This window comes from Leopardus geoffroyi, chromosome B1 (assembly GCF_018350155.1).
Source record: "Leopardus geoffroyi isolate Oge1 chromosome B1, O.geoffroyi_Oge1_pat1.0, whole genome shotgun sequence".
Lineage (NCBI taxonomy): Eukaryota > Metazoa > Chordata > Mammalia > Carnivora > Felidae > Leopardus > Leopardus geoffroyi.
In genome coordinates, this window is record NC_059327.1 from 15,269,516 (window position 1) to 15,295,015 (window position 25,500).

General features: G+C 39.7%; 2 protein-coding genes across 12 annotated transcripts in view; both read left to right on the top strand.

Annotated features, from left to right (window-relative positions):
• Nucleotides 1–20,261, top strand: part of LOC123585218 (protein kish-A-like) — a 29,867-nt gene extending 9,606 nt beyond the window's left edge. Inside the window, exons 3-5 of the mRNA XM_045453159.1 lie at nt 10,899–10,904; nt 11,478–11,489; nt 19,935–20,261. Of these exons, the coding sequence (XP_045309115.1) occupies nt 19,963–20,151 (189 nt within the window). The 5' untranslated portion in view covers nt 10,899–10,904; nt 11,478–11,489; nt 19,935–19,962 and the 3' untranslated portion in view covers nt 20,152–20,261. The remainder of the gene's footprint in view (nt 1–10,898; nt 10,905–11,477; nt 11,490–19,934) is intronic.
• Nucleotides 1–25,272, top strand: part of PRIMPOL (primase and DNA directed polymerase) — a 57,731-nt gene extending 32,459 nt beyond the window's left edge. For 7 of the 11 annotated variants that reach the window (XM_045453106.1, XM_045453058.1, XM_045453051.1 and 4 more), the window contains 7 exons: nt 12,313–12,475; nt 14,125–14,213; nt 16,944–17,033; nt 17,111–17,219; nt 21,952–22,034; nt 22,115–22,161; nt 24,913–25,272. In XM_045453106.1, the coding sequence (XP_045309062.1) occupies nt 12,313–12,475; nt 14,125–14,213; nt 16,944–17,033; nt 17,111–17,219; nt 21,952–22,034; nt 22,115–22,161; nt 24,913–25,161 (830 nt within the window). In that variant the 3' untranslated portion in view covers nt 25,162–25,272. The remainder of the gene's footprint in view (nt 1–12,312; nt 12,476–14,124; nt 14,214–16,943; nt 17,034–17,110; nt 17,220–21,951; nt 22,035–22,114; nt 22,162–24,912) is intronic. The other 4 variants (XM_045453089.1, XM_045453073.1, XM_045453083.1 and 1 more) reach the window with 2 other exon arrangements.
• The last annotated feature ends 228 nt before the right edge of the window (nt 25,273–25,500 follow it).

Genomic DNA, 25,500 nt, shown 5'->3' on the forward strand with positions numbered 1-25,500 from the left:
TGAGGAACTTCCATACTGTTTCCCACAGTGGCTGCACCAGTTTACATTCCCACCAACAGTGCTTGAAGGTTCCCTTTTCTCCACAGCCTCACCAACACTTGTTATTTCTTGTCTTTTTGAGACTAGCCATTTTGACAGGTGTGAGGCGATATCTCATTGTGGTTTTGATTTGCATTTCCCTGATATTAGGGATGTTGCACATCTGTTTATGTGGCCATCTGTGTGTCTTTTTATGGAGAAACGTGGATTCAAATTCTGCCCACTTTATTTTATTATTTATTTAATTTTTTAATTATTTAAAATATAATTTATTGTCAAATTGGCTTCCATACAACACCCAGTGCTCATCCCAATGGGTGCCCTCCTCAATGCCCACCACCCACTTTCCCTCTCCCCCATCCCCCTTCAACCCCCAGTTTATTCTCAGTTTTTAAGAGTCTCTTAGGGTTTGCCTCCCTCCCTCTCTGTAACTTTTTTTTTCCCCTTCCCTTCCCCCATGGTCTTCTGTTACATTTCTCAAGATCCACATATGAGTAAAAACACGAATCTGTCCTTCTCTGACTGACTTATTTCACTTAGCATAATGCCCTCCAGTTCCATCCACGTTGCTGCACATGGCCAGATTTCATTTTTTCCATTGCCAAGTAGTATTCCATTGTATATATAAGTCACATCTTTATCCAGTTGTCAGTTGATGGACATTTAGGCCCTTTCCATAATTTGGCTATTGTTGAAAGTGCTGCTGTAAACATTGGAGTACATGTGCCCCTATGCATCAGCACTCCTGTATCCCTTGGGTAAATTCCTAGCAGTGCTATTGCTGGGTCATAGGGTAGTTTTTTTGAGGAACCTCCACACTATTTTCCAGAGTGGCTGCACCAGTTTGCATTCCCACCAGCAGTGCAAGAGGATTCCCGTTTCTCCACATCCTCGCCAGCATCTATAGTCTCCTGATTTGTTCATTTTAGCCACTCTGAAGGGCGTGAGGTGGTATCTCATTGTGGTTTTGATTTGTATTTCCCTGAGGAGGAGTGACGTTGAGCATCTTTTCATGTGTCTGTTGGCCATCTGGATGTCTTCTTTGGAAAAGTGTCTATTCATGTCTTCTTCCCATTTCTTCACAGGATTATTTATTTTTCGGGTGTAGAGTTTGGTGAGTTCCTTATAGATTTTGGATACTAGCCCTTTATCTGATATGTCATTTGCAAATATCTTCATTTTTGCTTTTAATTCCCTTGCATTTGATTGTGATTGCATTGAATGTGTAGATTGCTTTGGGTAGTATTGACATCCTAACAATATTTATTCTTCCAATCCACGAGCATGGAATGTTTTTCCATTTCTTTGTGTCTTCTTCAGCTTCCTTCATAAGCTTTCTATAGTTTTCAGCATACAGATCTTTTACATCTTTGGTTAGGTTTATTCCTGGGTATTTTATGGTTCTTTGTGCTGTTGCGAATGGGATCAGTTTCTTTATTTCTCTTTCTGTTGCTTCATTATTGGTGTATAAAAATGCAACCGATTTCTGTACATTGATTTTGTGCCCTGTACCTGTACATTGATTTTGACTTTGCTGAATTCATGTATCAGTTTTAGCAGACCTTTTGTGGTCTGTCGGGTTTTCCATGTAGAGTATCATGTTGTCTGCAAAAAAGTGAAAGTTTAACTTCATCTTTGCCGATTTTGATGTCTTTTATTTCATTTTGTTGTCTGCTGATTCTAGGACTTCCAACACTATCTTAAACAACAGTGGTGACAGGACATCCCTGTCATGTTCCTGATCTCAGGGAGAAAGCCCTCTGTTTTTCCCCATTGAGGATGATGTTAGCTGTGGGCTTTTCATAAATTGCTTTTATGGTGTTTAAGTATGTTCCTTCTATCCTGACTTTCTTGAGGGTTTTTATTAAGAAAGGATGCTGTATTTTGTCAAATGCTTTTTCTCCATCTATTGACAGGATCATATGGTTCTTTTCTTTTGTTAATGTGATGTATTACATTGATTTGTGAATACTGAACCAGCCTTGCAGCCTGGGAATGAATCCCACTTGAACGTGGTGAATAATTCTTTTTATATGCTGTTGAATTAGATTTGCTAGTATCCTGTTGAGAATTTTTGCATTCATATTCATCAGGGATATTGGCCTGTAGTTCTCTCTTTTTGCTGGGTCTCTGGTTTGGGAATCAAAGTAATGCTGGCTTTATAGAATGGGTCCGGAAGTTTTCCTTCCATTTCTACTTTTTGGAACAGCTTGAGAAGGATAGGTATTAACTCTGCTTTAAATGTCTGGTAGAATTCCTCAGGGAAGCCATCTGGTCCAGGACTCGTACTTGTTGGGAGATTCTTGATAACTGTTTCAATATCTTCACTAGTTATGGGTCTGTTCAAATTTTCTGTTTCTTCTCATTTGAGTTTTGGTAGTGTGTGGGTGTTTAGGAATTTATCCATTTCTTCCAGGTTGTCCAGTTTGTTGGCATATACTTTTTCATAGTATTCCCTGATAATTGCTTGTATTTCTGAGGGACTGGTTGTAATAAATCCATTTTCATTTGTGATTTTATCTATTTGGGTCTTCTCTATTTTCTTTTCGAGAAGCCGGTCTGCCCACTTTGTAATTAGGTTTCCTTTTTCTCTTGAGTTGTAGGAATTCTTTATATATCTTGGCTAGTAACATCTAATCAGATCTATAATTTGCAAGTATTTTTTCCCATTCAGCATGTAACCTTACTTTCGTTGCTGGTTTTCTTCCTCTGCAGAAACTTTTTACTTTGATGTAGTCCTGCTTATTTGTTTTTGCTTTTGTTGCCTTTGCTGTTGGTGTCAAATTTAAAACACCATCGCTGGGGTGCCTGGGTGGGTGGCTCGGTCAGTTGAACGTCCGACTCTTGATTTTGGCTCAGGTCATGACGCCAGGGTTGTGGGATTGAGTCCCACGCTGGGCTCTGTGCTGAGCATACAGCCTGCTTAAGATACATTCTCTCGCTCTTTCTCTCTCTCCCCCTCTCTTTCTCTCTCTCCCCCTCTGCCCCTCTCTCCTGCTCGAGTTCTCTGTTTCTCTCTAAAAGAAAAAACAAAAGCAAACAAAAACAAACCACACCGTCGCCAAGATCCCAAACCACCGGTTTTCTAAGACTTTTACGGTTTCAGGTCTTATATTCAAGTCTGTAATTCATTTCAAGTTAATTTATGGATATGGTGTCAGAAAGCAGTACAGTTTTATTATTTTGCATGTGGCTTTCCAGTTGCCCGTCTCATTTTATTGGAGAGACTGTTCTTTCTCTGTTGTATATTCTTGGCTCCTTTGCTGTAAATTAAATGAACATGTACATACGTGGCTCTACTTTCTTGCTTTCTGTTGTGCTCCATTGATTTATGTGCCTGTTTTTATTGCTGATATCATACTGTTTTGATACGTATGGCAGTGTGATATACTTTGAAATCAGGAAACATGGTGCCTCCAGGTTTGTTCTCTGCCTGCGTTGCTTTGGCCATTCGGGATCTTTTGTAGTTCCATTCAAATTTCAGAATTCTGTGTTCAGGTCTGTGAAAAGTGTCACTGAGATTTTGATAGGGTCGGCACCAAATCGTAAATCGCCCCAGGTAGTATGGACATCTTAACAGTATTCTTCCAGTCTGTGAGCCTGGAATATCTTTCCATGTCTTTGTGTCATCTTCAACTGCTTTCATGAGTGTTTTATACTTTTCAGAGTACAAGTCTTTCACCTCCTTGGTTACATTTATTCCCGGGTATTTTACTCTTTCCAATGCAATTATAAATGGGGTTGTTTCTTTTTTTTCTTTTTTTAATGGGATTGTTTCTCAATTTCTTTTCCCGATAGTTTGTTAGTGGTTGTACAGAAATGCAGCAGATTGCTATACAGTTGATTTTGTGTCCTGCAACTTTACTGATAATAGTTGTAACAACTTTTTTGGTGGAGTCTTTGGAATATTCTACATAATATGTTTCTATACATACACATCTGCAAATAGTGACAGTTTCACTTCTTCCTTTCCAATTTGGATGCCTTTTATTCCTTTTCTTGCCTTCTTGCTCTGGCTAGGACATCTAATACCATGTTGGTAAAAGTGATGAGAGTGGGTGTTCTTATTCCTGATTTTAGAGGAAAAGCTTTCAGCTTTTCACCACTGAGTGGGATATTAACTATGGGTGTGTCATAAATAGACTTTATTATGTTTAAGTACGTTTCCTGTATACCCATTCTGTTGAGAGTTTTTATCATAGGTATAAAATACTTTGAGTATTTTATCATAAGTGATGTTGAATTTTGTCAGATGCTTTTTCTGTATCTATTGAGATTGTCATTTTTTTTTGTTTGTTTTGCTTGTTTGTTTTACAAGAGAAATCTACACCTTTTCCTATTTACTTTTCAGTAAGTTTAAATCCTTGAGGGGTAGAGCATCACATGTATTCTGTGGCCAATGACTTTAGCAGGAAGGTTGCTTTGGAATTTGCCACGAGCCATATGCCGCCGTGTGTGTCCATGAGCATGAGTTACTTTTCTCCAGATTACTCTGGTTTTGTTCAGTTTGCCACCAGGAGTCATCGTGTTGTTCTTTGCTTTGTACACAAAGCCTAGATAGAATTCATTTCATCTAGAGCATAAACACCTTCACTTTTAAGAAGAGCTGTGTTCCAGAGACCCTCTGGTTCCGGAGACCTCGCTTACAGACAGCAAAAATGGCCTTGGATCACAGCCTTCTAGACGTATTTGTCTTTTTAGGAGTCCTGTTCCCAGCCAGACTCCACAGGTTCCAAGGTGGCGGAAAGAGCAAGATGATCATTTGGTTTTTATGAAGCCACTCTGCTTTTATGAAAGACCCACATTAGTATGATGATAGCTTTTTCCATAAGAGTGGACATCCTCTTTGGAATCTTACAGGTAGTGAAAACAGGTAGTAATATAGGTCTTTCATAAGAGCAAAGTGTTATAATGTGAACTTTCAGAAAGTGGGGAGATACCTGTATTGTTGAATTTGGTTTGCTGTTACTTCGTTTTCTTATTGATCTAGTTATTTTCTTGATGACTTTTATATCTGTGTTCATCAGGGATATTGACCTGTAATTTTCTTTCTTGTGCCCCTGTTTAGTTTTGGTGTCATGGTAATGCTGGCTGTGTAAAGTGAGTTTGAAGTGTCTATTTTTGGGAATAATTTGAGAAGGGGAACATATTATTCTTTAAATGTTTGGTAGAATTTACCTTTAAATCAATCTATTCCTGGGCTTTTGTTTGTTGGGAGGTTTTTGTTTACTGATTCACTCTCCTTACTAGTCATCAGGCTATTTTCGATTCATGATTCATCCTTGGAAGGTTATATATTTTTTTTAAGTTTTTATTTTTTTAACGTTTATTTTTGAGAGAGAGAGAGAGCGAGCGAGCGAGTGAGCACGAACATGAGCTGGGGAAGGGCAGAGAGAGAAAGAGACACAGGATCTGACGCAGGCTCCAGACTCTAAGCTGTCAGCACAGAGCCTGACGCGGGGCTCAAACCCAGAAGCTAAGATCATGACCTGACCCAAAGTTGGACCCTTAACCGACTGAGCCACACAGGCGCCCTGGAAGGTTATGTTTCTGGGAAGTTGTGCATTTCTCCCAGGTTTCCCAATTTGTTGGAGTGTAATTTCTCATAGTAGTTTGTTATGATCCTTTGTATTTCTGCAGTATCACTTGTAATGTGTCCTCTTGCGTTTCTGATCTTGTTTTAGTCCTCTTTTTTTCCTTGGTGAGTCTAGCTAAAGGTTTGTCCATTTCATTTATCTTTTAAAACAACCACCTCTTGCTTTCATTGATTTTTTTTTCCTGTTGTTTTTTAAAGTCTCCATTTCATTTAGTTCTGCTTTGATCTTTATTATTTCCTTTCTTCTACTAACTTTGGGTTTATTTGCTGTTCCTTTACTAGTTTCTTGAAAAATAAAGATGTTTGAGATTTTTCTTTTTTCTTGATGTAGGTATTTGTCATTGTAAACTTCTCTGTCAGAATTGCTTTTTGCTGCATCTCATAGGTTTAGATTTGTTTTATTTTTATTTTTTTAATTTGGCTCAAGGTCTTTTGATTTCTTCTTTTTCAGTAGCATGTTGTTTACCCTCCATATGTTTGTAAATTTTCCAATTTTCTTCTTATAATTGATTTCTAATTTCACAGTATTGTGGTCAAAAAAGATGCTCAATGTGATTTCAATCTTAAATTTATTAGGACTTATTTTGTAGCCTATCATGTGATCTGTCCTGGAGAATGTTCCCTATGTACTTGAGAAGAATGTATTCTGTTGCTTTTGAATGGAATGTTCTATATATATTGTTATTCCCATCTGGTCTAACATATCATTGAAGGTTGATGTTTTCTTATTATTGATTTTCTGTCGGGATGATCTATCCATGGATATAAGTGGGGTACTAAAGTCCCCTGCTGTTACATTTCTATTTCTCCCTTTAGGTCTGTTAATCTTTGATTTATATTTTTTAGGTGCTTCTGCATTGGTGCCTAAATATTTGTAAATGTTATATCCTCTTTTTGCATTGACCCTTTTATCGTTACGTAATGCCTTTCTTTGTCTCTTATGCAGTCTTTGTATTGAAGTCTTTGTTTCTGTCTGACATAAGTATTGCTATCCCAGCTTCTGGCTTCCATTTGCATGCCACATCTTTTTCCATCCATTCCTTCCCTTTCAGTCTGTGTCCGTACGTCTGAAATGAGTCTCTTATAGGGACCCTATAGATGGCCGTTATTTTCTTTTGTCCTTTCAGATACTCTTGATTGGTAAATTTCATCCATTTAAAGTAATTATCGATAGGTACGTACTTATAGCCATTTTGTTCATTATTTTCTGGCTGTTTTTTAGTTCTTTTTCTTTCTACTTCTCTTGCTTTCTTCCTTTGTGGTTTGATGACATTTTTAGTAGTATGCTTCCTTTCTCGTTAGCTTTTGTGTATCTGCTAGAGGTGTTTGTTTTGTGGTTACCGTGAGGATTACATATAACAGCTTGTATTTATAATAATCTATTTCAAGTTTATAACAACTTAAGTGGGAACCCATTCTTTTTTTTTTTTTTTAGTTTTATTTATTTATTTTGAGGGAGAGAGAGCGTGTGTGTGTGTGTGTGTGTGTGTGTGTGGAGGAGGGGCAGAGAGAGAGGGAAAGGAAGAATCCTAAGCAGGCTCTACATTATCAGTACAGGGCTGTACTGGGGCTCCATCCCACAAACTGTGAGATCATGACCTGAGCTGAAATCAAGAGTTGACTGCTTCACTGACTGAGCCACCCAGGCGCCCCACGTGTGAATGCATTCCAAAGCTGAACATTTTTACTCTTGCCTCCCATGTTTTACGTTTTGCATGTCACGTGCACTTTTTTTATATATTATATGAAATTTATTGTCAAATTAGTTTCCATACAACACCCAGTGCTCATCCCAAAAGCTGCTCTCTTCGGTGCCCATCACCTCCCCTCCCCTCCCTCCCACCCCCCATCAACCCTCAGTTTGTTCTTAGTTTTTAAGAGTCTCTTATGCTTTGGCTCTCTCTCCCACTCTAACCTCTTTTTTTTCTTTTTTTTCCTTCCCCTCCCCCATGGGTTTCTGTTAAGTTTCTCAGGATCCACATAAGAGTGAAAACATATGGCATCTGTCTTTCTCTGTATGGCTTATTTCACTTAGCATCACACTCTCCAGTTCCATCCACGTTGCTACAAAGGGCCAGATTTCCTTCTTTCTCATTGCCACGTAGTACTCCATTGTGTATATAAACCACAATTTCTTTATCCATTCATCAGTTGATGGACATTTAGGCTTTTTCCACAATTTGGCTATTGTTGAGAGCGCTGCTATAAACATTGGGGTACAAGTGCCCCTATGCATCAGTACTCCTGTATCCCTTGGGTAAATTCCTAGCAGTGCTACTGCTGGGTCATAGGGTAGGTCTATTTTTAATTTTTTGAGGAACCTCCACACTGCTTTCCAGAGCGGCTGCACCAGTTTGCATTCCCACCAGCAGTGCAAGAGGGTTCCCGTTTCTTCACATCCTCTCCAGCATCTCTAGTCTCCTGATTTGTTCATTTTGGCCACTCTGACTGGCGTGAGGTGATATCTGAGTGTGGTTTTGATTTGTGTTTCCCTGATGAGGAGCGACGTTGAGCATCTTTTCATGTGCCTGTTGGCCATCCGGATGTCTTCTTTAGAGAAGTGTCTATTCATGTTTTCTGCCCATTTCTTCACTGGGTTATTTGTTTTTCGGGTGTGGAGTTTGGTGAGCTCTTTATAGATTTTGGATACTAGCCCTTTGTCTGATATGTCATTTGCAAATATCTTCTCCCATTCCGTTGGTTGCCTTTTAGTTTTGTTGATTGTTTCCTTTGCTGTGCAGAAGCTTTTTATCTTCATGAGGTCCCAATAGTTCATTTTTGCTTTTAATTCCCTTGCCTTTGGGGATGTTTCAAGTAAGAAATTGCTGCGGCTGAGGTCAGAGAGGTTTTTGCCTGCTTTCTCCTCTAGTGTTTTGATGGTTTCCTGTCTCACATTCAAGTCCTTTATCCATTTTGAGTTAATTTTTGTGAATGGTGTAAGAAAGTGGTCTAGTTTCATTCTTCTGCATGTTGCTGTCCAGTTCTCCCAGCACCATTTGTTAAAGAGACTGTCTTTTTTCCATTGGATATTCTTTCCTGGTTTGTCAAAGATGAGTTGGCCATACGTTTGTGGGTCTAGTTCTGGGGTTTCTATTCTATTCCATTGGTCTATGTGTCTGTTTTTATGCCAATACCATGCTGTCTTGATGATTACAGCTTTGTAGTAGAGGCTAAAGTCTGGGATTGTGATGCCTCCTGCTTTGGTCTTCTTCTTCAAAATTACTTTGGCTATTCGGGGCCTTTTGTGGTTCCATATGAATTTTAGGATTGCTTGTTCTAGCTTCGAGAAGAATGCTGGTGCAATTTTGATTGGGATTGCATTGAATGTGTAGATAGCTTTGGGTAGTATTGACATTTGAACAATATTCTTCCGACCCATGAGCATCACGTGCACTTTGAATATGTTCTTCTGGCCTGTAGCATTTCTGCTGAAAAATGTGCTCATAGTCACATGGGGTTTTCCTGGTATGTAACAAGGTTTTGTTTCGTTTTGTTTGTTTGTTTTTTCTTGTTGCCTTTAAGGTTCTCTCTCTCTTTTTTTTTTTTAACTTCTGACATTTTATAATGTGTTTTGGTGTGGGGTCTCTGCATTTATTTCATTTAGAACTCACTGTCCTTCCTGGATCTGTAGGTCTTTCCTTACCCAGGTTATTGGAGTTTTCAGTTACTATTTCTTCAAATAAGTTTTCTGGCCCTTTCTCCTTCTGGGATTCATTTAATGTGAATGTTGGCCTGCTTGGTGTTGTCTTCTAAGCCTCTTAAGCTGTCTTCACTTTATTTCATTCTTTTCTCTTTTTGCGGCTCTGCCGGGTGAGTTCCTCTATCCTGTCTTTGAATTCATTGATCCTGCTTCATCTAGTTAGCTAGGTTGAACCCCTACAGTGTATTTTTCACGTCAGTTTTTGCATTTTCAGCCCTGTGACTTCTGTTGGGTACTTTCTTATATTTTCTTTTTGTTGACGTTCTCACTGTGTTCTCCCGAATTTGGTGAACATCTTTATGACCATTAGTTTGAATTCTTTATCAGATAAATTCCTTATCTCCATTTCATAAAGGTTTTTAAAGAGTTTTAAATTGCTTTTTTGTTTGGAACTTGGTCCTTTGTTCTTCATTTTGCTTGACTCTGTTTGTTTCCCTGCATTAGGTGAACTAGCATCCCTAGTGGTCTTGAAGAGTTGGCCTGAGAAGGAGATGAAATCTATCCTTCAACCCTGTCCTAGCTCTTGGTTGTTTCTCAAACTTTTGTAATTTTGCAAGCAGCCTGTTTTATTTTTAATAGCTCCCAGTACTTCGGGGTATTCCAGGACCAGTTAATGTCCCAAAGGGGAGGATCTCATTTAACACCTAGATTCAGGCTGATTGGAAGCCAGACCCTCAGGCAACAGCTTGCTTGCTTGCTTGCTTTTTTTTTTTTTTTTTTTTTTTTTTAATGGTTATTTATTTATTTTGAGAGAGAATGCTTGAGTGGGGTAGGGGCAGAGAGAGGGAGACAGAGAGAATCCACACTGGTGGCTTGGAGCCTGACATGGAGCTGGAACTCATGAACCGTGAGACCATGACCTGAGCTGAAACCAAGAGTCAGATGCTTAACCTACTGAGCCACCCAGATGCCCCATGGCAGCAGCTTTTAAGGAATGGAAAGCATGTGCAGTTGTATTGGACTACAAGCGTAAGTCCCGCTGACCAGCACGGCCAGGTCATATGGAGGTGCCCACGGTGGCAGTTGTAAAAATCAGGACTTGTTGAGCATGTAACCTTCTTTCTGAGAGATCCTGGGGAGCGATTGTGAGGTAGAAGGAGAGTACACAGATAGCGCCTCTGGCTACGTTCCTTGCGAGCAGCTCTGTAGCTTCTAGATGTATGCCAAACTTGAAGACTGCCCCTCAGGCTGAAGCTCCGGGACCAGCAGTTAGGCGTCTTTCCCAGAGAGGCTGGGGGTGTTTCAATCCGCTGTGTTTGCGGTGCGCCGGTGGTGGTCGCCATCTCAGAACTGTCTCCCTGACCGTTACAGTCCCATGACCCCCAGGGCCGGGTGATCGAGGGTTAGGCCCTGGGAGGCGGCCACGAAAAGCAGGGTACCAGAGGTCAAAACTGGGGCACCAGACACATACAGAAGCTCCCCTCTGAGAGATGCTGGTGCCGTGAGACACAGCAAAAGCCAGGAGGAGAATGGTGCCCACCCTCCAAGGTCTCAGGAAAGGTTTCCAATTAGCCCCTGGATGTGTGTTCAGTTAGGCTCCTGTGAGGAGAAGCTAGCTGGCAGGCTCTTGTACAGAGGGACTGAGCTGACTGAGCTCCTGGGTCTGTTGCCTCACTGTGCCCTAGGGACGCCCGCTGTTTAAGAGCCCTTTCTCCATGGATGACAGTTCTGTAGGACCTGTGAGGGTAAGTCCCACCAGCCAGCAGAGCCAGGTGACAGAGAGGAGTCCCCAGGCTGCAACTGCGAAAATCAGGGCACCAAGCAAAGGGCATAAGCTCCTTTCTGGAAGATACCAGTGAGCTGGAGTGAGGCAGAGGGAGAGTGCAAAAATTAGGTCCCCTGGACTCCGTTCCCTGAGAGCCCTTCTGTAGGCCCCGGGGAGTGTGCCACAGCAGAAGCCTGCCCCTCGGGCACACGAAATCGGCCTGTCAGAAACTGGGGATGGGTTTCAGTCTGCTCTCAGTACCATGGCCTGGGACTGGTGGTCTACCGAGAACTGTGCCTCCGGTTGTTAGAGTCCTGTGGACCCAGGAACGCAAGCCTCCCGGGCCTTTAAAGCCAGGTGATCGAGGGGGTTACCTGGCAAACCGTTCGGCGGATGTAAAACTGCGGCACCAGATGCGAGTAGACGCTTTCCTCCAGCAGATACTGGTGGTCTGGAGCACGGCAGGCGGGGAGCCAAAGATTGTGTCCCCCGGCTGGAGGGGGGCAGAGGGGCTTGCAAAGATGGTACTCGCTGGAAAGGGGGGGAGAAAGGAGAAAAGATGGGCACCAGAAAAAAGATGGCGCCCGCCGGATTTAGCAAAGCAGAGAAGATGGCACCGGCCACCTCTGTCTCTGAAGAAGGTCTCTCAGTCCAACACTTGAAAGTTGGGAAATGAGCCTCTTTTACATAAACCCTGGGTGCTTTTCGGAGAGCTACTTCTGCACTCGGCCCTGGGGTGCGTGAGTCTGCACACAGGCCCTGAAGGAGTCTTTCTTCCCCAGTTCGCCACGGCCCGCAGGTCTCCTAGGCCCCAGCCCGGCTGGTCTTCCAAGCCGTATGTTCCTGGGGCTCATCTCCTAGGCTCAGGTCTTAAACGTTGCGCTGTGAGGTGTGTGAGGCATGACTCCTCTGCCTTTCAGGGAGAAGCTCCGGGTTTGAATTCCCTCCCAATGGTGGGCGTGGGGCTTGCGGTGAGGTTGTCTCAGCCTCTCCTATCTGCCTTGACGGGCTGTCCGACTCATCCTCCACGCAGAAGGAGTCAGTTGGCCGGCTTTTAGGCTGTTTTTCAGAGGAGATTGTTCCATATATAGCTACAGATTTGGGGTGTTCACCCGAGGAGGTGAATTCAGGCTCTTCCAATGTTGCCATGTTGGACTGGAAGCACTGGTTTCCCTAAGAACGCCATACCAAAGGAATCTAATGTTTGCTGACTATAAAACCAAATGGCTGAAAACGTGCGTTCGTAATTATTCTTATTAACTTTTGACATAGGAGTTTATACAAGAAATAGAAACTTTCGGCTGTATAAATCATCGAAGATAGGGAAGCACGTGGCTTTGGAGATTGCTGAAGATAACAAGTTTTTTCCTAAACATTCGGAGACTGTATCTGAAGAAAATCAATGTTTCCTGTCTTCTTTGGTCAGCAATGTCAGGTAGATAGTATATAGTACCAACATCAAACTGTTGCATATTCGTGAATGCTTATTAAGCAGTGAACAGCATTGGATAGTACTATAATATGAGTTGGGTAAATTCATTCTAACTTAAGGAAAAGGAAGTTCTCAAAATTCTAGGGTAACGTATTTTTATAAAGAAGAAAATTAAACCTGTTCCATGTGCAAATAGAGTTACTGTTAATATCTACTTTTCATATATGCATGTTCATACATACTTATATACGTCCTTCATTCAAAAAATAGTTGAGATCATTATTTATGTGGTTATATCTGTTGTTTTATCCACTCGACATTAAATCATGAATATCTTCCAAGTTAGTAATTTGCAACAGTTAGTTGTAATGAAAACTTAAAATTTGTTTTAATGTTTCTGTGTTCTTGAGAGAGAGACAGCACACAAACTGGAGGGGGGCAGAGAGAGAGAGGGAGACCCAGAATCCGAAGCAGGCTCCAGGCTTGGAGCTGACCGCCCAGAGCCCCACGCGGGGCTCGAACTCACAAGCTGTGAGATCCTGACCTGAGCTGAAGTCGGATGCTTAACCAACTGAGTTACATTTGTCAGAAGTAATGTCAGGGTCTTAGTTTCCTTACCTTTAAAATGGAAATAATATTAACACCTGTCTTAGGGAGTTGTGAAGATTAAATGAGGGAAGAGGTACACACAAAATTATAGCTGGGCCTGGCACGCGATGTCTGCTGGGTAAGTGTTAGTTGTTAGCAGCTGTTCCTGAGATTCTGGAAGTACAGTGGTAAGTGTAAGAATTGTATCACTGTGGTTGGCACAGGAGTGGCCTCTAATACAGCCTGAAGTCGTCTCCTGATTACCAAATCCTATTTCTTTTGTAGTTTCGGTATTAATTTCATACAAGTGGAGAGTTCTTCTCAATGGGGTTTCCTTAATTTTCTTTTGTGTAGCCAAGTAAATAAGTATTTCTCTTCCTGAAATAAAGGCTAAATTCTTTATGGCTATGAGTCTGTCAGTTAACTTTAATTCATTTTTTCCTTTGCTCTCATCCCTCCTTCCTTCTTTTTTTTTCCACACTTTTCAAATTATTTTTAGACTTATTCACTCTTTTCAAATCATTGTAACAAAAATGTCAAAGGCTCTGTATGTTTGGAGAATAGAATTGTACTTCATTCTATAGCTTTAGCAGTCCCGGAGTCCTCTGGTTCACTCTGTGGTTGAAGAAAGTATTTTAATTTTTAAAAATTTATTTTAGAGAGAGAGAGAGAGAGGGAGAGAGGTGGAGAGGGGCAGAGGGAGAGAGCGAGAATCCCAAGCAGGTTCCACGCTCAGTTGCTCAGCGCAGAGCCTGATGCAAGGCTTGATCCCACGACCTGGATCATGAACTGAGCCAAAATCAAGAGTCAAGAGTCAGATGCTCAATTGACTGAGCCACCCAGGCAGCCCAAAGAAAGTATTTTAAGTGATCACCAAACTACTCTTTTCTATATGGATAGGATTGGTGTTTTTGTAGGCAAATGTGGCTTGATTGTCCTAGAACAATTAGCTGTTGAACAAAGGATTTTAATGTGGAACTATTTGAAATTCAGTCTCCTTTCCGTAGCCATGTCTCTTTAATTCTTACGTAATGTTAACTGTTTCTTTCACCTGTTTTCTTCAGATTCTCAGACACTTTACGAATTCTGACATGTGACACATCTCAAAATAAAGAAAAACGAATTGAATATTTTAGCAGCACCAACACTAAAGGTAATTTTAAGAGAACAATTTCCTATGAAAATTTAAGGATACAAAGTCTGTTTTGCCTTGAAGATTTTAAATCTTCAGTATTCATATCTACTGATCATTTATTATTTTTTTTAGACTTTATTTATTTAGAGAGAGAGCTATTAGGGGAGGGGCAGAGAGAGGGGGAGAGAGAGAATCCCAGCAGGCTCTGCACCAACGAGGGGCTTGAACTCATGAGCCATGAGATCATATCCTGAGATGAAACCAAGAATCAGACAACCAACTGATTACAACCTGTAACCAACACAGGTGCCTCAGTATCTACTGATCCTTTAAAACAACTTAGTTTCTATCCAAAAGGGAAAAAGTGTAAAGAAAAGATATTTATATTTTTTATTTTTTGAATTTTTATTATTTTTTTTAAATTTTAATGTTTATTTTTTAAGAAAGCGTGAGCAGGGGAGGAATAGAGAGAGGGAGACACAGAATCTGAAGTAGGCTCCAGTTTCTAAGCTGTCAGCACAGAGCCTGACGTGGGGCTTGAATTCATGAACTGCGAGATCATGACCTGGGCAGAAGTTGGATGTTTAACTGACTGAGCCACCCAGGCTCCCCAAGAAAAGATAATTTTTAAAGTGTATTCACTAAGTTTCATCATATGATGGTTTGGGGGGCAGGAAATGGGAAAATAGAGTAGATTGTTGGTAGAAATAAACCATTATTAAAAGAAAAACCTAGGGGGGCCTGGGTGGCTCAGTCGGTTAAGCATATGACCTCAGCTCAGGTCATGATCTCACAGTCTGTGACCTTGAGTCCCATGTCAGGCTCTGTGCTGACAGCTCAGAGCCTGGAGCCTGCTTCAGGTTCTGTGTCTCCCTCTCACTGCCCTTCCTCTGCTCACACTGTCTCAAAAATAAAAAGAAAAACCTAAAAGTCCTCTTCCCTTCTGTCCACAACCAAAGATGGGTAGCCACCATCAGTTTCCATGGAACCCCGTGGAGATTTCCCTTGCATTTCCCTGTTCTTTTAATGGCTGCATGGTTTTCATGCGTGTCCTTCATTTTTATATTGAAACACATAAGATGTTTTTTTCTGGGATTTCGTGTATTCTCCCGTAAACAATTTTGTAAATGCATTTTGGATTATCATTATTTATAGCAGTGAAAAACTGGAAACAAATCTAAATGTAAAACAAAATGGCATTGGTTACATCCTATAACATACTCTATAACCAATTTATAGAATTTATAAAAACCAATATAACATGGGAAATGTCCATTTATAAGAGAAAAAGTAGCCTCTGAAATTGGGAGGTATGATTACAGCTTCATTAAAAACATGGGTAACATTTTCTTATGCTTATTTTCTTCTTGTTTAACAGTTATTTCTAGATACTGATTTGGAGTTTATTTCTCTCATTTCTGCTTTAATATATTTTCCAAAGTTTCTCCAATTATGTATATTATTTTTGTAAGTGAAATATAGGCATTGTTTGTTTGCACACTTTTTTTACAAAAGTGTATTTATTTTGAGAATGGGAGGGAGAGAGAGAGAGTGAACACCTGAGAGTCTGTCGCTTAACCGACTGAGCCACCCAGGTGCCCCTATTTATTTATTTAGAGACAGAGAACACAGTGGGGGAGAGTGGCAGAGGGAGAAAGGGAGAAAGTCTGTAATCAGCCTTCACTCTCAGAGCAGAGCCTGACTCAGGGCTTGATTCCACGACCCTGGGATCATGACCTGAGCCAACATCAAGAGTCAGACACTCAACCGACTGACCCACCCCGGCGCCCCAATACAGGCTTTATTTTAAGAAAAGTAGATAATTCTGTGTTTAAAGATGAAGTGAGAGTTTAAGTAAATGATTGTAAATTATTCCAGTAGATTCTTAGATACAAAATATAACCAAATTGTCAGAGCCCTATGGCTGAAGGTTCCGGGAGAGCACACCTGCAGTGAACCAGTGGCGTGTGTTATGTGTGGAAAACACGTACCACCGGGATCTGTGGGGGCAGCTCAGTAAAAGGGTGTTAGAAACGACTTCTAGGATTCAGGCTTGAGTTGGGTGTTTTGAGGAGTGTCCAAGGCAGCGTGGATTTGTTTTCAGCTGGGTACTGTCAGAGACAATTCTGCGCTTGACTATCTTCATCAAGTTTATCTAGAAGGAAGGCAGACTACAGTGGGACTAAAGCTAGAATTGGCAAAGCAGCCCCCGTTATGAATAAGATGGGTGGCGTTTAGTCATTTTTGTGGTTTGGAAATAGTTCATGTTTTGTTTGTGATTGCAGAGCGCTCTTATTTTTGTCTTGAATCATCTTGGCCACAGAGTGACCTTATGTGATGTTGAAATTCTGTGAAATGGTTACTCATCAGCAGGAAAATACAGGGCTGAGCCGTGTGTGCCCAGCCTGTTTGTCACAACACCAAGGCCGAGCTGATAGGAGTAGGCCAGCTCCGGGGTGTAAGGGGTTGCTTTTCTCTTTGTAAGAATGCAGAAAGCAATCAGAATGATTATAGGTGCTTCTTGTGAAAATTAGTTAACATTGGACTTAATTGAGAGGTTTGAATATTACTTACTTGTAGGATAAGCCAGAACCCATGACTGACTAAAAGACAAATGGAGAAATGGTGGGGCGGGGGGAGGGACCTGGAGAGTTCCCGAAACGTGTAATTGTACTAAAGAACATCTTAAAATTTAACTCTTCAGCTTTTATCCACTTTAATTATAATGAATTTTTCTCTCTGTTGCAGCAGAAAACATTGAGGGTTTTCATTGTTCGCCCTACCCTGAAATTGATCAATTTGTTCTTTCTTTGGTGAATAAAAATGGCATTCAAGGAGGTAAAGATAATCTTATTCCTTATTCACTGTAATATGATGGAGTTATAATAACTTCAGAAACATTATTTGCATTTTAGGAATTCGGCGTTGGAGCTACTTTTTCCCAGAAGAGTTACTGGTTTATGATATTTGTAAATATCGCTGGTGTGAAAACATCAGAAGAGCGCACAAGAGCAATAATATCATGTAGGTAATGTTGTTTATTGAGTTCCATGTATTTAACCAACATTACGTTTTAAATTTTTATAATTTTTACAGTTGAGAATATAAACATGATTTTGTTCTTATAATGAATGTAGTTACATCAGATACTGTATTTGGTTTATGCTTGAAAATATTTAATTTGACCAACTTAATTATCACCTTAGCACATGTCATTTTCATCTGTACTTTATTTGGTAAAATAATCCATTAGATAGTATAATCTTGAGAAGAGTAAGGTAGAATTGAGTGGGGCTAGAAAGAAATTAGAGGCAGTAGACAGGAGGAAGGAAGTATCTCTCCCTTGTCTGTTTCCATTGGTCCTTGACATGTTAGGGAGTAAATTGAATCAAGCAAACTTGGGTGAAAAGGAAACTCTTCGGTGCTAAGAGTTGGAATTAAGGTTAACATGTTCAAGACAAAGAATGATATTGAGAGGAACAAATATTTATTGAATGCTTGCTGTATGCACCAGGCCCTGTTTTAGGAGTTTTCTGTAAAATCCCCCTGGCAAAAGGAGAGGGAGTGAAGGATGAAGTGAAACCAGAAATAGAATTTTAGATAATACAGGGGCACCTGGGTGTCTGTTGGTTCAGCATCTGACTCAAGATTTCAGCTCAGGTCATGATCTTGCGGTTCGTTAGTTTGAGCCCCGCATTGGGCCCTACACTGACAATGAGGACCCTGCTTGGGATTCTCTGTCTCTCTTTGTTCCTCCCCCACTTGTGCATGCTCTCGGTCTCTCTCTGTCTCCGTCTCTCTCGCTCAAAGTAAATAAACTTAAAAAAAAAAAGAATTTTAGATAATACAAAGGTATGGTTAGAATAGGGATAAGACAGAAACCCAGCAGTTACTGGTTATGATATGGAAAGTTTTGCTATGTTTTATATTTAACACAAAGCTGAGACTTCTGTATATCAAGTGTAAATAGCACGTGTGCCAGACATGAGAAAAGACTGTGAAGTTCTGCTAGGAAGCTAGTGAATACATTGGGTAGCATGACTCAGTGCTATACTTACATATGTAGGTTAACCCAGTTAAAAAAAAATAACATTTCAAAAATTATATGCTCAATGCACAAAAGCTATCACGTAGAATAGCACAAAGAAAAGATTACCCATAGGCCCAGAACCAGTGATAACTGTGGTTGTAATTTTGGTATATCTTTCTAATTTTTTACTCTATGGATCTATGTTTACCAGTAAATCATTATCATAAGATGATCGTCTTTTTTTTGTTTTTTTAAAGAATTTTTTAATTTTAATTTTATTTTTTGTTTTAAAGTTTATCTTTTTGAGAGAGAGCATGCGAGTTGGGGAGGGGCAGACAGGGAGAGAGGGAATCCCAAGCAGGCTCCACACTGACAGCATGGAGCCCGACGTGGGGCTGGAACTCAAGAACCGCAAGATCAAGATCTGAGCTGAAATTAAGAGTCGGACGCTTAACTGACTGAGCCACCCATGTGCCTCCCCCTTTTTAAAAATTGTTTATTTACTTTGAGAGAGAAGGAGAGAGAGAATCCCAAGCAGGCTCTGTGCTGTCCTCACAGAGCCCGACGCATGGCTTAATCCCATGAACTATGAGATCATGACATGAGCCAAAATGAAGAGTCGAACACTCAACCAACACAGCCACCCAGGCGCCCCCCCTTTTGACTAATTCTCAAATACGGATACTTATTAATGGGATATATGTCGTACTGAGCATCACATAACCTCGTAAACCTTGGAATTAGTTTGGACACTGTCACCCCCACGGTTCTGTCTTATTCCGCATTGAGGTTAGTGGTCCTTTTTATCCCAGTCACCACCAAAAACCTCAGCTCTACACAGACAGGACAGGACCGAAAGGAATGAAGGCTGCTACAGTTCTGAGGCTGTGAACCGTAAGCAAGTAGTTTGCAGGGCGCATGACGGATGTCAAGTATCACAGTTGCCCTTAGGAACATGTAAATATTCTTCATGACCCTGGGACAGTTTGATGTGAAGTTTGGGAACTGCAGCATTAATGCGTTTATTAGGATTGTTCAGGTTCTTCATAACTTTTTAAGTTTGCTTAGTTGGGTGTCTTTTTATCTAGTACTTTGTCTATTTTACCAAAATGCTTAATGTTACTGTCAGAAATTGTTCATAATATTCTTAAATTTTTAGTATATTCTACATTTGTAGTTACAGCTGCACTAAATTTTGAATAACACTTATGTCTTTACCTTTTTTATTTTTTGATCAATCTGGCAAGAATTGTATTAGTCTTCTCATTGGCCTTGTTGATTCTTTTACATTTTGGCTTCTTGAGGCACCTCGGTGCCTCAGTCAACCGGTTAAGCATCCGATTCTTGATTTCAGCTCGGGTCATGATCTCATGGTTCGTGAGTTTGACCCATGGGTCTGGCTCTGTGCTGAGAGCGTGGAGCCTGCTCCAAAATAAACAGTGTGGAACTTGCTCTCAAAATAAACAAACATTTAAATTTTTGCTTACTTCCTGCCTTTTATTTTATTAGAGTTTATTCTATTGTTCATTTCCCAAGTTAGTTACTTATTGGTCTTCAGCTATTCTTTTATGTAAATAAGCTTTTTCTAAAGATCGTTTTAGCTCTATTTCACATATTTTAATACGTATTTTCAATTGCATTCAGTTCCATTTTCTAATTTCCATCATGATTTTTCCTTCAGTAATTGGTTATTTAGAAATGTTTTTCAGATGTGGCTGGGGCTTCACTAGCCTCACTATGTCTACCGTTTTCGGTTTCCAGAGTCTATTGACTGTAATCTTGCTGCTTATATGTACCTGTGCTTATATCCTATCCTTGGCACCCGGCCTCCTAGACAGAAATAAAACTGGATTGTTGGGTATATTTTGGAAGTGCGCCAGAATTGGTGAACGGAAGAGTCCTTACGTCGCAGTGTGCTGTACATGATGGCCTTCGGCATTTTCTTCATACAGTAGCTGGGAAAAATATCATAATTTAATTGCCAGCAGATTTCCATATGAGAAAAGGACTTATCTATAGAACATAATGGAATGAATACTGAATGAGATATATTTCCAGCTGCTGTTCTCTATTTTTGTTATTGGACCAATGTTCTATATAAACAGGATGTAACCATTTAATATTCTAAGTTTAATATGTCTAACAATCAATGTGAGTGGTGTCACTACAATATTACATTCTGCAAATGTTACTCTGTCAGATACCAGTTTTTAGTGAGGCATCTCTGAGACACAGAATAGAAAACAAAATTGGGAAATCACTTACTTCCCTTCACTGTGATTTGGAAATGATAAATCTTTGTGGAATAAGACACTTTTCTGGGCTAGCTTTTTTATTGAAAAAAAAAAAAGGTTCAATTTGTGTTGGTAAGGATTGCATTCATATTTAATAATGCTTGCTTTTCCTCTGGCCACACCAGAGCATTAACAGAGTGCCTCTAAGCAAACTCTATAGTGTATTACAGACGTTTCAACTATTTAAAACAAGCCTGTGCAGTTCTTAAGGAAGAAGGTAAATGAGCTATAACTTAAGAGCAGTATTGGGAAAATGTCCATATTTAACATAAAAGTTTAGAATAGCTGACTGGTCCAGTAGCCTCTGAAAACTCTAGATAAGTATGGATAAATATCTTACGAATAAATTGACCAGCTGTCATTCTCTGAGTAAGACTACCTTCTTAGAGTGAAAAGAACAAAATAGAACAATTCAGAATGATAAAAAAAAAAAAAAAGTTTTTCATTTCCAAGTTATGTGTTTCTATTAGCTATTTTTCTAATATTTATTTCTAAACAGTTTGCTTTGTGGTCAGAGATGTGTTGTATGAATACTTTTTTTAAATTCAGTGAAATTAACATGATACCTGGCACAGTCAGTTTTTATAATTGTTTTGTGTTTATTTATTTATTTAGAGAGAGAGCATGTGGGAGGGGCAGAGAGAGAGGGAGGGACAGAATCCCAAGCAGGCTCCACACTGGACTGCACAGAGCCCGACGTGGAGCTAGAACTCACAAACTGTGAGATCATGACCTGGGTCAAAACCAAGATTGGACGCTTAACCAACTGAGCCACCCAGATGCCCCTGTAATTGTTTTATATGTGAGTGTAAAGAACTTCCAACTATCTGAAACAATATTCATGTATGCCTATTACATCAAACTTGGTAATTGCTTTTTAATTTATGTCATTCAAATTTTCTATATCCTTTCTGGGTTTTTTTGTGCCTATTTGTATCAAATACTAAAAGAATGTTTTTTAAAATCTTGATTTATGGGAGATTTGTTTATCCTTGGAGTTCCATCAGTTTTCCTTATGCATTTTTGAAGCTTTTTTATTTGGTGGGTACAGGTTGAGAATTAGGTCTTCCTGGAAGAACTTTTGTCTATAGATATACGTATAGATATGCATATACATGTATATGTATATGTACATGTATATGTACATGTATACATGTATATACATATCTATACATATATCGTATATGTATCTATATGTATATAGATATACATATATTTTTCCCCTAAAGTCCATTTTGTGTGCTATCTTTGACAACCACAGTTTTCTTTTGGGTGGTGTATATTTATTTCAATGCTTCTACTTTCTACCTTGTCTGCATCTTTAAGTCTTAGGCACCTCTCTGGTAAGCAGCATGTAGATCAGTTTTGTTTTCCATCCAGTCTGGGAATCAAGTTGTAACTCTTTTTCCTTTCTATTTTTTTCAATATAAAGGATTTTGGTTGATCTGAAAAATGAAGTTTGGTATCAAAAATGTCATGACCCTGTATGTAAAGCAGAAAACTTCAAATCGGACTGTGAGTTGTTAATTTTTATATTTATACCAAGTGAAAATAGGAGGTCTATATAAAACAGTTTTACTCTTTTTCTTGTTCAGGTTTTCCATTACCTGCTGAAGTTGGTCTCCTGTTTCTGCTCAAGGAGGTAAGTGCAGGTTTTAGTTTCCTTCTCATTAGTAATCAGTTCTTGGTACAACAGTATCCGTGAGCTATTAGTAGTGTTCAGACGTGTCCACATAGCCTTTAAACACACTCTGCAGTACTTAGTTTTCACTTAGGAGCGTGCCGTAGTGATTGTGCCTCGTGAGCACGTACCTGGTAGGATGCACCTCACTGTCACTGCCGCGGAAGAAATTGTATAGATACCTAGCCAACCGCTCCCAGACAGTTAACAAGTTTCTCATGTTTTGTTTTACAAAGTGTACCAAAATACTCATCTTTGTGTTTCTTTAAACAACTCTTTCTGTAGGGAGAATTTCTGGAAGTAAATTATGTCAAAGAGTGTATACATTTTTAATTTTGGTAGATATTGCTAGATTGCCAAATTAACGTTTTCCTGTTAAAAACCTCTACTTACCCAAATAATTCACAGTCACTCTGAGAAAAAATTAGAAAATACATGAAAAGCCAAAGGGGAAAAACTCCTCCTCACATATAATTTGACCACTCAGAGATAACAGATGTAAGTGCTTTGGCGTAGATCTTCCAGAAATTTCTATTTATGGTGCTCCCGTGTATATTTTTAAAGTCATAGTATGCGTACTATGTTAGAGGCTTTTTTTTCCTACTTCAGCTATCACAAATGTTTTCAGTAGTATGTATTACCAGTTGGTACCAATAAAAATGATACAAAATTAGGCTTCACAATTTAAGAGAGCACCTGTTTACACCTTTGCCAACATTGTTTATTTTTACCTTTGACCTTTACCAACCTATTTGGCCAAAAGTGGTATTTCAGTTGTTTTTGTTTACATTTCTTACAGTCTTAAGGAAGTTGAACTTCTTTCAGATTTACTATTTGTATTTCTGTTACCGAGTGTTGGTAACTGTCCTATAGAAATGTTGTACAAGGACAACAAACTCTCTCTTCACCTAGAGTTGCCCTTTGTTAACACTGGTTACATTTGTGTTTCTCCCTCTACTGTACGCATACACATTTTTGATGAATTTTGTCTTAGTCATTTTAGGCTACTATAAAGAATACCACACGCTGGGTGGCTTTTTGTTGTTGTTGTTTAGTTTTTATTTATTTTTGAGAGAGAGTGCAAGTGGGGGAGGGGCAGAGAGAAAGAGAATCCCTAGCAGGCTCTGCGCTCTCAGCAGAGCCCGACGTGGGGCTCAAACTCACAAAACCGTGAGATCATGACCTGAGCTGAAAACAAGAGTTGGACACTTAACCAACTGAGCCACCCAGGTGCCCCTGACTGGATGGCTTATCAGCAACAGAAGTTTATTTCTCACAGTTCTGGAGGCCTGGAAGTCTAAGGTCAAGGCCCTGGCAGATTTGGTGTCTGGTTGGCTTCCTGGGTTATAGAGAGCCACCTTCTCGCTGAATCCTTGTGGGGGATAAGTTTAAAAATTCTCCGAGCTTGCACCAATAGTTAACAAGGCTTAGGGCGGAAAGCCGCTTCCACAGGACCAAAGCATAGGAGAACAAGTAGAGGTGGAAAGCTGCCACAGGGTGAAAGCACCCAGGGCTAATTATTGAGAAAAACACCTTGTTAACCCTGAGGTAGCATGCTCTGTCTTAGCCCCTAGAAAAGTTAAGATAAACAGATGTGGTGCCTGGTGCCTTTAGTAAACAGCTGTCTGCTCGGTGTCCAGATTTTGATTTGTCTTGACCCTAACCCCACACATCTTCAAAAACCCCTTTTCTCTCACACAGGAGTTAATGGTTACTGAATTATTGTTTGTTTCTGCATGTCTATCACATATGCGAGCCTTCTAATCCTAATAAATACGGAGCTAGGTCCCTTACTCGGGGCTCTTGTCTCCTCCTGGACATTAGCCTCTCTCGTATTCAATTCTTCATCTGCTCTCTTGCTGGACAAGAGAGAACTCCAGACTGAGAGTCTGCGACAAGTCCTCGCATGTCAGAGGAAGAAAGAGCTCTCTGGGGTCCCTTTTGTAAGGTTTCTAATCCCAGTCGTAAGGGCTGTACCCTCGTGCTTAATCACTTCCCAAAGGCCTCCCTCCTAATACCATGATATTGGGGGTTCGGGTTTCAACTTAAGAATTTGGGGTAACAGTCCACAACAGATCTCTTGAAGGGAAGTTGCAGCCATCAAAACCCTATATCTCTTCATTTAAGTATATTACTAGAGAATGAGGATACTCTTAAATATGGTAAAATTTTAAAACTCAGAAAATGTACATAACAATACTGTTATCTAATACACTAATCTGTATAGCCCTATCTTGACAATTGTCTCAACTATTTATAGCAGTTTTTTAAATTCATGTTCTTAATTCTTAAAATTCTTTATAAATAGGATAACAAGTCTTTTAAACCTTTTAAGATAGCAGGTGTATTTTCTAATTTGGCTTGAGCTGCACTGTCTGCTTTTTAAAAAACTCCATCTACGATTGTTCCAATCCCATCTGTGAATACTGAAAAGAATGTACCAGAGGAATTGTGGGCATTTCCAAATTTAGAGTGTTAAGTGTCTGAGTTACAGTGGCAACAACATTTGAATTAATGAACTCATTCCCATGGTGACTGTATTGAAGACCATATCATCCAGCATATTTATTTTAGTATCTGTTCAAGAACTGGTTTTGTACTTAGTACTTTAACATAGATCGACTGTTTAGTGAAATCATCACATATTCTCATTGAATCGCCTGTACTTTCTTCCTATCTCCCTCTCCCTTATTTTCCCCCTTTGAACTAAAGGAAGAAGAGTTCACAGTAACTGAAACAATGAACAGTGAAACCGAGAATCCTCATAAACCACCATCTAGTACGTTGTCAAAAGGTGTAGCTTCCGATGCTGACTGGGATAATGGCATTGATGATACTTATTTTTTGGAAGCTACCGAAGATGCTGAATTAGCAGAAGCTGCAGAGAATGGTCTTCTCAGTTATTATAGTGGAGTGGATGAAATTCCTGATGAACTAATTTTGCAAGTATTGCAAGAGTAATTAACTCTGGACTGGTATATAAATAGGCTGTAATTTTGCCTGAAGGTGGTTTAGTAACATAAATATATTAAGTTATAGTAACTTTTTATTAAAACCATCTATATCAACTAAGTTTTATCACTCTGCTTCTCAATTCTTGTTTTTTACTGAAGTAGGCCAGTTTTATTGAAAATTAGCTTTGAAATCGTAACTGACCAGAGTTGGTATATGTTCATATCAGATTAATTTTGCATGTTTATTTATAGGTTAAAACTCTTATTAAAAAATTTTTTTAAATTGAGGTATCATTGACATACAGTATATCTGGGTGTATATTGTAGTGACTTGATATCTTTATAC